General features: G+C 42.3%; 1 protein-coding gene across 2 annotated transcripts; it reads left to right on the top strand.

The window, feature by feature from the left end:
- The first annotated feature begins 352 nt into the window (after positions 1-352).
- On the top strand, positions 353-10624 carry map2k2a (mitogen-activated protein kinase kinase 2a). 2 transcript variants are annotated; one of them, XR_011602113.1, is made up of 12 exons: positions 353-1273; positions 1478-1688; positions 2896-3042; positions 4146-4223; positions 4675-4726; positions 7016-7140; positions 7772-7985; positions 8085-8149; positions 8279-8340; positions 8646-8691; positions 8792-8959; positions 8998-9140. XR_011602113.1 is itself a non-coding variant. In XM_070960552.1 (11 exons), the coding sequence occupies exons 1-11, from the start codon at positions 1185-1187 to the stop codon at positions 8900-8902; spliced, it is 1200 nt and encodes a 399-aa protein (XP_070816653.1). In that variant the 5' UTR covers positions 353-1184; the 3' UTR covers positions 8903-10624. The 2 variants fall into 2 exon arrangements, 1 of the variants encoding a protein (XP_070816653.1); XM_070960552.1 differs by having other exon boundaries at positions 8792-10624.
- The last annotated feature ends 1662 nt before the right edge of the window (positions 10625-12286 follow it).

Here is a 12286-nt window from a genome sequence, read left to right as displayed (position 1 = left end):
GCACACACACAGCCATAACATTGCACATTCACACGCTTGACAGAATTATCAAGGAGTACACAGCACGTTATGAAAAAATAACCATCTCTTGAGGCTGAAAAGCATTATTGGAGACTTTGATCATAACAAGCTCATTATTTTAGAAGGAAAACAGACCTACGACATCAAACAAGAGTTAAATAAATCCTGAAGTAGCATCCTTTTGTATGTCGCTACTACTCTGAAAATGTACTGGGATTTTTTATATATATATATGTATATATATATAATGTTAAATAATCAACTATAGTCAATAGTAACCCTTTAGTTCCCTCTTCTTACCACTGGGTGGCACTAATGTACTTCGCAGCTTGTTCGCTAACCGCCATTAAACACATAAGAAAGCAGATAGGCGTGCAATAAGATATGGTTAAACTGGACTTTCATCCCATTAAAATCAGTATACCGGGGCTGTTATTACAAACTGCAGATGCCTCGCATCTCCCATGAGATTTTTGCACCTCTCGTATGAACTTTGACAGGCGGCCTTCAGTCTCGCGCTATTTATGAGGGGCTCTCCCTGTGGGTGTCACACAGGTCTGATGCTGCAGCTGCTGCTTCCTGTATTGAGGCACCAGCAGCCGGAGCCAAAGCCCTTTTCGCTTCAGAGCCCCACACCCCGAACTGAAACGCGGAGGAATTTGTTCCTCGGACGCGACCGTCCTGCGGAGGGAAGAAGTCGGTCTGTAGCTGCCGGTAAAACTGTGGCGGCCCGTTATCTTGTGAAAGCTAAGAAGCGAGAGGCAGCACAGTCGGACTGAGAGACGCAGGGCACGATTTTTCCAGGCGCTGGTGCTAGCTAGGAGCAGCTAGGCGGCTAGTGGCTAGAAGCAGCAAGTAGATAGCCCAGAAGAAGCAGAAAAATAGAAATGTGTTCACTCCAAAAGCTATAAATGCACTGGAAAGCGACCTGAGTTTTAAAGAGCACCTCGGCATGAAACTATTTACCGAAATAGCTGACTGACATGCTACCGAAAGTGTACTAACTTTGCTAACGCTAGCTAGCCAAGTTACTAGCCATCTAGAGCTGATCCTGTTGCTTTTTCAGAGTGACTTTCGAGTAAGTTAAAGGCTAGATTAGCAGCTTCCCAGCTCACTGTAGGTTCGTGAATTATTTGAGAGAGTCGTTTAGGCTAGTTAATGAAATGGCTCCCAAAAGAAGACCCGTTCCCTTGAACATAACGCCCATTGGGGAAGGACAGACCATCTCCAACACCATTGATGCTGCATCTGAGTGAGTAGCCCCAGTATGAGTTCACATTGAATGCACCCGTGTTAATGAGTGAATGTCAATAGGTGATCTGGCTAAGTTGTCCTCATTTGCAAGCACTGTATAATAAAGTCATTTCCACTTATATGTAATTGTTAAATATTATTGTCTAATCATCTGTGTGTGTCTGTATTAATCCCTGCTGAACCACCTGTGTCCTCCTCGCAGAGCCAACCTCGAGGCCTTACAGAAGAAGCTGGGTGAGCTGGACCTGGACGAACAACAGAAGAAACGACTGGAAGCCTTTCTTACCCAGAAAGCTCAGGTTGGGGAGCTGAAGGATGAGGATTTTGACCCCATATGTGAGCTGGGTGCTGGAAACGGAGGAGTGGTCAACAAGGTCCGCCACAAACCCTCGGGTTTGGTCATGGCGCGGAAGGTGAAAATCAACATTTGAAGAATATTATTGTTGTTGTTGTTGCTGCAGGTGCAATTTGATGATTTTTAGGAACTCGAGTGAGTCTAGATTTAATCATCACACCGCAGCACTGTTTTGGTTGGTTTGGTTTTGTGCACCCTCCTCTGCTTGGAGCCACGCTGACTTGCTGTGTGTAGATAAGCACACTGGGGCATGCACCATGATTTGCATGCAACAATAACAAACACATCATTACTCAGAAGAAGTATTTGTAAATATACAAAGGCAGCTATCCTTAACATAAATAAGAAGTTTGAAGCACAGCCTTTAAGCTGGGATATATCTCATCTATATTTGGACACGAGTATGTCCTCATTATGGACCGGTGGCAGCAGCGTACAGTGTGTTGAGTTGAGTTAAGACCCTCAAATGTAAACTACATCGTGTTTGGTGAGTCTGACACCGAATGGAAAAAGAAAAACCTTTGTCATCAAGTAAGAATAAACTGTGATGAAGTATTGCCAAAGATATGGTCAAAGAGAGCACTGACAAGTTTATGTTTACACTGTTAAATGTCAAGACATATCTGGGTCAAGAACAGAATGGGTCCTTATTGCAAGTAATTCCCGTTTTTTTGCATTTATTAAAAAAAAAAAAAAATCATCAATATATTGTTTTTTGTAGAAAGTCTCAAATGTAAATATTGGGTTGACACTTGAAGATGGTTGGCCTGTTTTCTTACTATTTTGACCATAACGCAGGGTGGACAGTTGGTGAGACAGAAAGTTATCGGGACTCCACACAGACACTGCAGCAACAACCCAAACAAGCACAAGCTTGTAGGCTGTCAAGCTCCTAAGTGTGTGATTACCCGCCAGTTGAATTTCCCCTGGAAATTCTCTCTCATGACCAGAAACCGTTTGGAAATCTTTGTTACTGTCGTTATCACTATTTTAAAAAGCAGGTGAGGATTCTTAAACATTCTGCGTGTGTGTAGACTCACCTGGTTGGTGTCTGTGATGGAAACCATTGTAAATGTGAATCCTAAATGGCATGTGCTAAAATTGCTGACAGAACACAGACAGACAAAACTGGCAAGTATTATAGTTAGGCCAACCACCACCTCTGAAATGTGTTATCTTGAGATGTAAGGAGGTCAGTGTATGCTGTAACTACGTCTGTTGTTTGTCAGAACAGCAGTTTATGGTCTCATTCTTTCCCCCCTCAGTTGATCCACCTGGAAATCAAGCCTGCCATCAGAAACCAGATTATCAGAGAGCTGCAGGTGCTGCATGAATGCAACTCCCCCTACATTGTGGGCTTCTATGGGGCCTTTTACAGCGATGGGGAGATCAGCATCTGTATGGAGCACATGGTGAGAGACAAAGACTGCTGGCAGGGTGTTACTACCAATGAACACAGGATTGATGTGTTTTGATACCAGTAACTTGTTTTGAACAGTCGGGGAAATACGTTTTTAACACATCAGCATTTTTTTAATCAAACATATTTCCATTGCAGCGATTCACATGAAACTGAGACATTGATATTAAGTCAGTAGAACCACACAGATACAGAAATCATATCATTTATATCTATAAAAATGATGTAGACAAAGAGCTTTCCCAAGGCCTTCACAACAACTCAGGTAAGCAAATTAACAATGGTGCTGGTTACCAATGGATTTCTCAACTCCTGAATAGTCCTACAAGCACCACTGGGGGCATTACCTGCAAGTGGAAGGAACACGGCTCCTCGCAAGTTTTCCAACAGGGCAGTCTGAAAACTTGAGTAGCCCAATAGCTGAAGACCACTTGAAAGACCTTGAAGCAGCAGGTACAGTCATCATGAAGAACAACAGGCAATGCAGACTCATTCTAGAAGACTCCATTAGTGAAGAAAATCTGTTGCGATCCACCAGGACGATGAGGATGAGACGCCGGTGGACGGTCCAGCAGGACAACGATCCAAAACATGCTGCAAAGGAGGCTGTCTGCTGGTTCCAGAGAAAGGAAATAAAAGTGTTGCTGCAGTCAATCACCAGACTCAAACCCAAAAGAACATTTGTGGAAGGAACTGAAGGTCACGCTGGACGAGCAGGCCCCGCTGGAACCTTCTAGATTTAAAGAAAAATCCCCCCTGAACACTGTGACTTGAGTTTCTTCATACAGGAAACGTCTTGAAACTGTTAGTGCAGCAACAAAGGCTTCTCCACCAAGTATTAAATGAGCTTATGCAATATTTTTTTTTCCTTTCCACTTTATTGCACATAACTTTTTTTATGGACAAGAATGTTACGATTTCTTTATCTGTGTTGTTTTGTGGAGTTAATACCGATGTCTGGTCTCAATCCCGTGCGCACAGCTGCGTCGGAAATACCTTTAATGGGAAAAATGTTGACGTGTTGAATGCTTACTTCCCCCGCTGTGTTTTTAAAAATGAAATGCCAGATTTTAATAGTGCAACTTGTCTCTGCAGGATGGTGGATCCTTGGACCAGGTCCTGAAGGAAGCCAGAAGAATCCCAGAAGAAATCCTGGGGAAAGTTAGCATAGCTGTATGTAGTTCACCATTTCTGCTCCATTTACAAAAGTGGTTTTCTGCCTTTTTTCAGACCGGAGAAGACAGACAGCAGCTCGTCCGGTTTTAAAATTGGTTGCAGTTTGAGTCTGGCAGTGGTGTGAAGATTCTTAGAGCTTGTAACCAGAAATGTATTTGCATATGCACTGCTGATGGTGGGTGTGTGTCTCTTGTGGTGTTGCTTAATAAGGTGTCATGCATGAGTCACAAACAATAGGGCCTACTGCTTTTTTCTTTTTCTTTTTTTCTAACTTGACTTGAACTCTTGCATCAAGTCCAAATAACCAAGTTTAATAATGGAATCACCAAAATAACATGCTTATTTTTTTTTATAGATTCTACACAGGGAAAGCTTATTTTTATATGTGTCTATAGAGACTCGGCCTGTTGCATATTTGCTGTTAAATGTTTTCCTCTCTTGTTTACAGGTATTGAGGGGATTAGCGTACCTGCGGGAGAAGCACCAGATCATGCACAGAGGTAAGGGTGTTGTCTATTTGCAATAAATTGCTCTCAAAATCCCTTCTGCAACGTTTTCAAATCACCGCAGTACAAGAGATACTGTGTAGTTTACAAAATCAGATGGTTGGTGATTGACTAACAGAATTATTGGACTTATGATGATGATCAGGGTGTATGTTTGCAGAAAGGTGGAGTGTGGTGTCGTAGTAGCACTGCTAATTAATGTGCACATCATCCAATGCAGTGTTTATTACATGGTTACTTTCTGGTTATTTCCTATAAATTGCTTTCAGAATGTGTGACACAACACCAGAGTGCTGCCTTAAACCTGCACAGCAGGTATCGCATGATGAGCAAGATGAGTTCAGGAATTTTCATAGCTATACTTTGAAGTACAGATTTTCACTACAGGCTCACGATTGTTTGTAATTTTAATCAGTCCAATTCTCAAAGATGGGACTTTCCTTGCTAAAAAGTAAGCACATCAACTTCTTATAACCTTGCTGCAAAAGTTAAGCAGTACAGTACTAAGGGGCGTGAGACTAAAGCATATCTGGTAATGGCCATAATATGTATACAAATACCAAACGAGTAACACATTAGAGCAATGTGTGTCATGTTCCAGATTACAGCACAGTCATCCTCATTTAGAAATAATACAGTGTAGATGTTTTTAAATGGACGTCTGTTGTGGGTAATATAATGATTCCCATCCCTTCAGTATTAGTGGTGGCTAAATTTTGCTGATGCTTTTGAGGCAGTGAAGATTCAGAGCATGCACATGTTACAGTCTAAACATCACATAAAAAAAAACAAAGCAGGATTATCCTTGAATTTTCCACTGACATTATCCTTTCTGCTCTGAAACACTAACAGAAAGCATTTAGGTATGATTGCTATTTCCAAATGCCTATGAACTTTTTTGACAGTGAAGCCACTTTAAAGGGGTCCACATTAACAAGATCGGCTCCAGTACAAATTCAAATTGTTTATTAATTGTCTTCATGCTTTTTCCTCCATATGCACTGTATTAACATCTTAAGCCCTTAGCATGCTCACCACAAGGCAAGCTGTTATTTGGGAACATCACGAGTTCCTGATCATCAAAGTTTGTTGCATGGTGGGATGAAATTCTCAGTAAAAGCCATTATCTTTGCATTTAAACAAAATCACAACACTGTAACAGAGTTTTTCTGCAGCACACCAGTGAGGAACCATAGGCACGTTGTCGTGAAAGCTGGTGAAGGCAGCAGTCAGACCCGTACGGTGCAGTTAGGTCTCGCAGCGCTGCAGGGTCGGTGGTACTCGAGGACAGTTGTCTGAGAGCTCAGGCGGTAATTACAGCCTCTCAGATGTGATTATACAGCAGCCGCGCCTTGTTGACCCCTCCCTCTGTGTCTCCTTCCATCTTTCTCCCGCTCTTTCATGCAGCCTCTTTCTCAGTCACTCCTCGCGTGTCCTTGGTTGGTGGGAGGGGGTCACACACCACAGAGGACAGATTGCAGGGCTCAGCCATACCCCATTATTTTTGCAGGATGTTGTTCAGTGATGAGCGGGAAATGTGGAGGACTGGGATTGTTTATAACCGGGGCTCATCTTGAGCTGTAGCTATTTTCTCCCTTGCTTGATGAATGCAGCACCACACAGAAACCTGGGGGGGGGGTCTGTTAGAAAATAATTTTCACAGGCCATGGGTCGTGGACGATTTCAAGGTCCAGGACAAATGGGAGAAGTTCCAGTCAAATATTATATGTTTTATTCAGCTTAATAACAGTTGATAGGCAGGCAATTTAAAAATGACATCATGGTTTCAGAAAATGCTTAAGATTTGCTTGTTTGGCCACGTCTGATCTCTCTCTTGCTCGCCGCTGTTTGCCGTTATGGTGGTGAGGCAGACTTCGGCATTCAATCCGAGCACGCCCTTCATCAGAGTGAAACAACAGTGAAGCAAATGTCATGTTTCGTTCATCGCAGAGGCTAACCTGTAGCCTGCACAGTCGTAAGAACAAATGAAGAAGCTTTTTTAAGAGAAGGATGTGAGGAAATGAAATTTAGCTTATTTTTGTACAATTCAAAATGTTTTTAGAGGGAATTATATATTATAATTATATATACATAATATACATATAGAATTATATAGTGGTCTTATTTGCTATTTGTTTAGCCAGGATTCCCTAGCAGTCCCCTCACATCCTCATGTCTACAAAATTGTATAGCTCAATTTATGAACAGTAAGGTATTGAGTAAGAAGACGAGTTGCATTGAAGCATTGTGTATTTGTTTCTCCGTGTTGCCTCTAACACGTAGATGTCAAGCCCTCCAACATCTTGGTCAACTCTCGTGGGGAGATCAAGCTGTGCGACTTCGGTGTGAGCGGCCAGCTCATAGATTCCATGGCCAACTCCTTCGTTGGAACGCGCTCCTACATGTCGGTGAGTCAGCTCTGCACGCCTGCGCCCCCACCCCTTTTCCTCTGGCCCTATCCCCACTTTCCTTCTCCTCTTTTCTCACATTGCTCTTGTTCACTGGCCCCGCCCTCGGCCTTCCCTTCCCCTGGCCCTCCCTCACTCCCCTGCCAAGAACCGAGGGCTGTGCCCAGGAAAGGGCTCTTTGGCAAAGAGCGATGCAAATGTGCTCGCTCTCTCTCGTCCTTCTTTCCCCTCACTCTTAGACACCTGGTGAGTGCACTACTGAAATCTGCTTGTCTGTCCCCTCCTATTCCTATCCCTTACCCACAAAGCACTGGTGGTGTAAAGACACTTACCCTTTTATCATACTTCCCAACACAAACACACGCACCTGTCCTTGCTCGCCCTTCTAACTAAAACAGTCCAAAGCTGCTCTTCACCTCCTGCCAAACCCTCCCACCCATCCTCTGTCCTCTTGCCTGCACCACACCCCAACTCTCTTTGCCATAACACCCCCCTCCTCCTCTTCCTCTGCCATTATCCTCTTCTCCGCTTCCTGTGCCTTCCCCACCCAGCCCTCTGCCCAACCCTCTCTCCTGCCTGGCGTCTTGGCTCTACCTGCTCCCTCTGACGTAGATCGTGTATTTCTCAACAGCCGGAGAGACTGCAGGGCACTCACTACTCTGTTCAGTCTGACGTGTGGAGCATGGGTCTGTCCCTGGTGGAGCTGGCGATTGGCCGCTACCCCATCCCCCCACCAGATGCCAAAGAGCTGGAAGGCATCTTCGGACGGGCCGTTATGGACGGGGCCGAGGGAGAGCCTCACACCAACATGCAAAGGCCCAGACCACCGGGCAGGCCTGTGAGCGGTAAGAAACGTGAAAACATTTAAAAACACAGGCATGTATATGATTTAAATTCATTTGCTCTGGGGAAATAACCTTCAAAATGTGTCCGTGTCTCCACAGGACATGGGATGGACAGTAGACCCGCCATGGCCATCTTTGAACTTTTGGACTACATTGTGAACGAGGTCTGAGAAAGCGCAGATTTGCACAACACAAACACACTTCTGTCCCTCGACACACAAGCACACAGTGTATGTTCGTGTTAATTATTCTCCTTTTGACCTTTGATTTTTTTTTTTTTTGTTCCTCCTCAGCCGCCCCCTAAACTGCCACTCGGGGTCTTCACCAGTGACTTCCAAGACTTTGTGACAAAATGGTGAGCAGCATTTTTACAGCGATCTACCAATCTGCTTTTATGCAAAAACAGATCGTGAGAAGTAGATGATGTGGAATACAGAGCTTAAATTTCTACACTTGTTGTGCATTTAATGTCATGTGACGTGAAAACAGCGGTTGGGATTGACTGAAAGGCATACGTTGAGATATGTTTGAGGTGGTTGCAGGAACTTGTCTAGCAAGATCTGAGATTGTTTGGAAAAACCCAACGTAATCCTTCACTGACAGAAGCAGTTCGACAGATTCTCATTTCAGTAATCTTTCTGGTGTCATTTGTGTGTGCAGTTTGATCAAAAACCCAGCTGAGAGAGCAGACCTGAAGATGCTGATGGTAGGAACCGGAACCTGATGGTTTGATTACCGGGTGATTTATTTTTGTGTCAGTGATGCTAGCAGCACCAACAATGCTTTTCCCTTTGGTTTCCTTTCAGAGTCACACGTTCATCAAACGATCAGAAGTGGAGGAAGTGGACTTTGCCGGCTGGTTGTGCAAAACCATGGGCCTTAACCAGCCCAGTACCCCCACCCGCGGCACTGAGTGAACAGGCCCCTACTGCCCTGACACACCTGTGGGTCTTGCTTGCATACACATAAATTTACTGCACACACACACACACACACACACACACACACACACACACACACACACGTACACAAGCCATCACACACATTGGCACTTTTTTCATCCTGCTCTTGGGTAAAAAAAACGTTTTGGCCTCCCCCGTCATTTATTTCTTCACCAGCAGCAGGGCCCGTTGAGTCATTGTACTGTAAGGCCACAGCTTCACCATGCCAGTGTCAAGAGTAGCCACAGCTCACATTTCCACAGGTCTACAGAGGATGTAAAGCACTGAAGGGCTGCCAGTGTGTCAGCTGAATTTGCATTTATTGACAAACTTCTTTTGTATTGTTAAATATTCTCTGTTAATCTTTTCTATGGCAACGGTTAAAAGCTTGTGGTACTGTATTTTAATAATTTACCTGCTGTCTAGATTTTGACACTGAGAGAAATCCAAACCTATTATCCACTTGCAGATTCTAAATTGCTTTTATTGAAGGTGAATGCAGGTATTTTGATTTAAAATCCCCTCTTCAAACTTACCCAAACATTAACTGCAAAGACCTTGCAATTACCTCCAATATAATATTCAGATTTGTGAGTAGAGAGCGCAGGACAAATGGGCGTATATGGAGTCATTTTCACTTTTTGGTAAATGAGCGATCACTCTAAAGATCACTTTGTGAACAATGTCACAAACCAAAGAGGGTACTCATGACTAAGGTTTTTCAATGCCTAATCTTTTTTTTTTGTTTTGTTTTGTATGCACATTCAGTATATCAGTGTACTTTGAATGTTTTGATTTCTTTCATTCAGTGATCTACACTCCGATTGTATTGACGTTGTTTCCTCATCATACATCACTTTACATCCCACACGGTCTCCCTCACATGGGAGGAGGCATATGCTGTGGAGACCTGATATATGCCAGAATGTCTTTATGGACATTGAGAAAACAATGATCTAAATGTATTCATGGGATGATATAGCATGGTTTATTATCTTTCTAATACTGTATGTGTATTTTATTTCCCAAGATCATGATGGGGTTGATTAGCTGGTGTTTTTATCAGAAGCCTGAATCTCTGAAATGTCTATGAAATCTCAATCACGTTGACGAATTTGACCTTTATTTTTCTCTCTGTTGTTGGTCTGTACTTTCCCCTGAAGTGTATTTGGTTATGTTTTCACTTTACTGTTATGTGTGGCGCTCCAAGCTTTCTCTTGGGACACAACCAGCCTAGAGGTGTGCTTTTGGAAAATATTTGGGTTGAAATACAATTGAACAATTTTCCCTTTGATTTTACCCAAGTAGTTGTGGTAAAAGTACTTAGTACAAAGGGTTTGACTGAACATTTTAACCCAGGTCAGTGTTGGTCACATGGTATTACTTGGACTCGTTACATGGTGGTGTTACTTGCTAGCCTGCCGTCTTGCTAGAGCTCTTGTATTCTCTCTGCTTATGGCTGCCCTTTCTTGCACCAAGAATGTGCATTTGTCCAGAGCAAAATGAATGCATTGTCACTTGTATGTGTACAAAGCTATATACAAAAATTACAGGAGTACTATTTTGCAGTCTTAATATACAAATTTTTGATTTATGTAAAAGACAAGGGAGAAGAGTCATTTTATTATAATATAAAAAATGTGTTGGATATGGTTATAATGTATAAAAAGATTAAAATAAAACTTATTTGTGAATGTACTGTGAGTTCTTCATTTTTGACAGCCATTGATATCCACTATGTCAGTACAATGCACGTTACCAAATCTGGGAAAACACATTTACCAGTAATTGTACAACACTAGTAAATTTATGTATCACATTTTAACAAAGCAATATTAACCATACAAATAACATTTCCTCCTTTAAAAAAAAAACAAAAAACAACCTAATTCATTATGATATATTGATCTGGTTGTTGTCAGGGCCTTCGCTACCACTGAGTACATGTCCTTGGTATTTTTCCAGGGAATTTTGTTTTTTTTAGCAGCACAGTGGAGAGTACCTGGTGGGTATTTTACACAGTGATTCCAGTGATTTTTGAGTAATTTAAATTGGGTTACTTTTGTACCAATGTAATAAGAGCATTTTTCCCAACCAAAACTTTATTCTTGGGGGAAGCTTTAACAGCATTTAGACTATGTAGGCAAATCAATTTACAAAGATTGGATTTCATGGGTGACAAACTATAGTTGAAGAGGAAACAGAACAGATGAATTATGAACAGTCTAAGTAATTAGAACTTTTTGTGGACTTCGCTTTTACTTGCTCAGCATTTATCAAATCCTTGCTCCAGCCTCGCTACTAATGTGTATTTATTGTCTTGTCCGGACATTTCAATCTTGAAACTTCCTTTTATACGGCACAACCTGGACGACTTCGATTTCTTCCAACTGGCCTTCTCAACCTTTTTCCATAGGCGAGGAGATACTCGTTTCTGATTGGCTGTTAAACTCTTAACCGCTGCAGGCGTCAGTGCGAAAGTGCGGGTATGCCTCACCATAGCAACAGAACCTGTGGTTAAATTTAGCCACTAGTCAAGCTAACGTTAGCTAGCGCTAATTTTCAATGAACTGACAACGCAAAGGTTGAGAGGTGGATGACGACCTGAATGCAGACTATTTCTAACTTTAAAGTGGTAAGTTGTCTCTTTAATACTAATTTTCATCTCACGTTTAAAAAAATTATCGTTTTTTTACTTCATCTCAGTTCGGCATTGAGCAGCAATACTGGTAACTTTAGCTTTCTTGTTGTCGGTTAATGAGGAAAAAGTCTTAAAGTTAAAAAATATATATTTAACCAAAACTTGTAAGAGCACTGCAGACACCTCACCTATAAAACAAGTCAAACTTCCAGGTAACTCTGAGCTTTAAAGTCGACTTATGAAGTGAGTATTAGCTAAACTTTCTGACCTGACCCCAGTGCTTAAGTTTGGCCAGCAGCTTCAGGCACGTACATGTACAAACTTGAACTGTTGCGGCTCCTGTTGGTCCGCCAAGTGGCGATTTGTTTCCGGGGATTTTTGTGAACTCCCTCCTTTTTTGGCTAGATTTAATCAAAACCATCATTCAGACGGTAATGGCAAACACAGATCTGATGTGGGGTGTCTGGAGTTGGAGAAGACCAGTTTATATTGGACTGAAAGGCGACATAGCCATAAAAGTGCCTGACATCATCTCAGACTGCCATGGGTTGAGAACAACTAATTTTGACTGTGGATAATCAGGGCAAAACTGAATAGTAGGCAACTTGTGTAAATATTATGTATTTATATAAAAGTGTATATCCTGCTGTTTTAATTTCACTTAGGCTGCAACTTATCCACCTGCATCCTCTTCACTTAGCATTGCAAATTATAGCAAG

Source organism: Chaetodon trifascialis, chromosome 4, assembly GCF_039877785.1.
Source record: "Chaetodon trifascialis isolate fChaTrf1 chromosome 4, fChaTrf1.hap1, whole genome shotgun sequence".
In the NCBI taxonomy this organism is placed as follows: Eukaryota; Metazoa; Chordata; class Actinopteri; order Chaetodontiformes; family Chaetodontidae; genus Chaetodon; species Chaetodon trifascialis.
The sequence above is the reverse complement of the archived record's forward strand: the minus strand, read 5'-3'. Positions and strand labels throughout refer to the sequence as shown.

What these genes read in the sequence shown, in the direction of transcription:
- map2k2a (XM_070960552.1), top strand. Translation starts at nt 1,185, where the DNA reads ATGGCTCCCAAAAGAAGACCCGTTCCCTTGAACATAACGCCCATTGGG. An exon ending in TGGACTACATTGTGAACGAG is followed by an intron (nt 8,150 to 8,278) that starts GTCTGAGAAAGC and finishes GTTCCTCCTCAG; the next exon opens with CCGCCCCCTAAACTGCCACT. An exon ending in CAGACCTGAAGATGCTGATG is followed by an intron (nt 8,692 to 8,791) that starts GTAGGAACCGGA and finishes GTTTCCTTTCAG; the next exon opens with AGTCACACGTTCATCAAACG.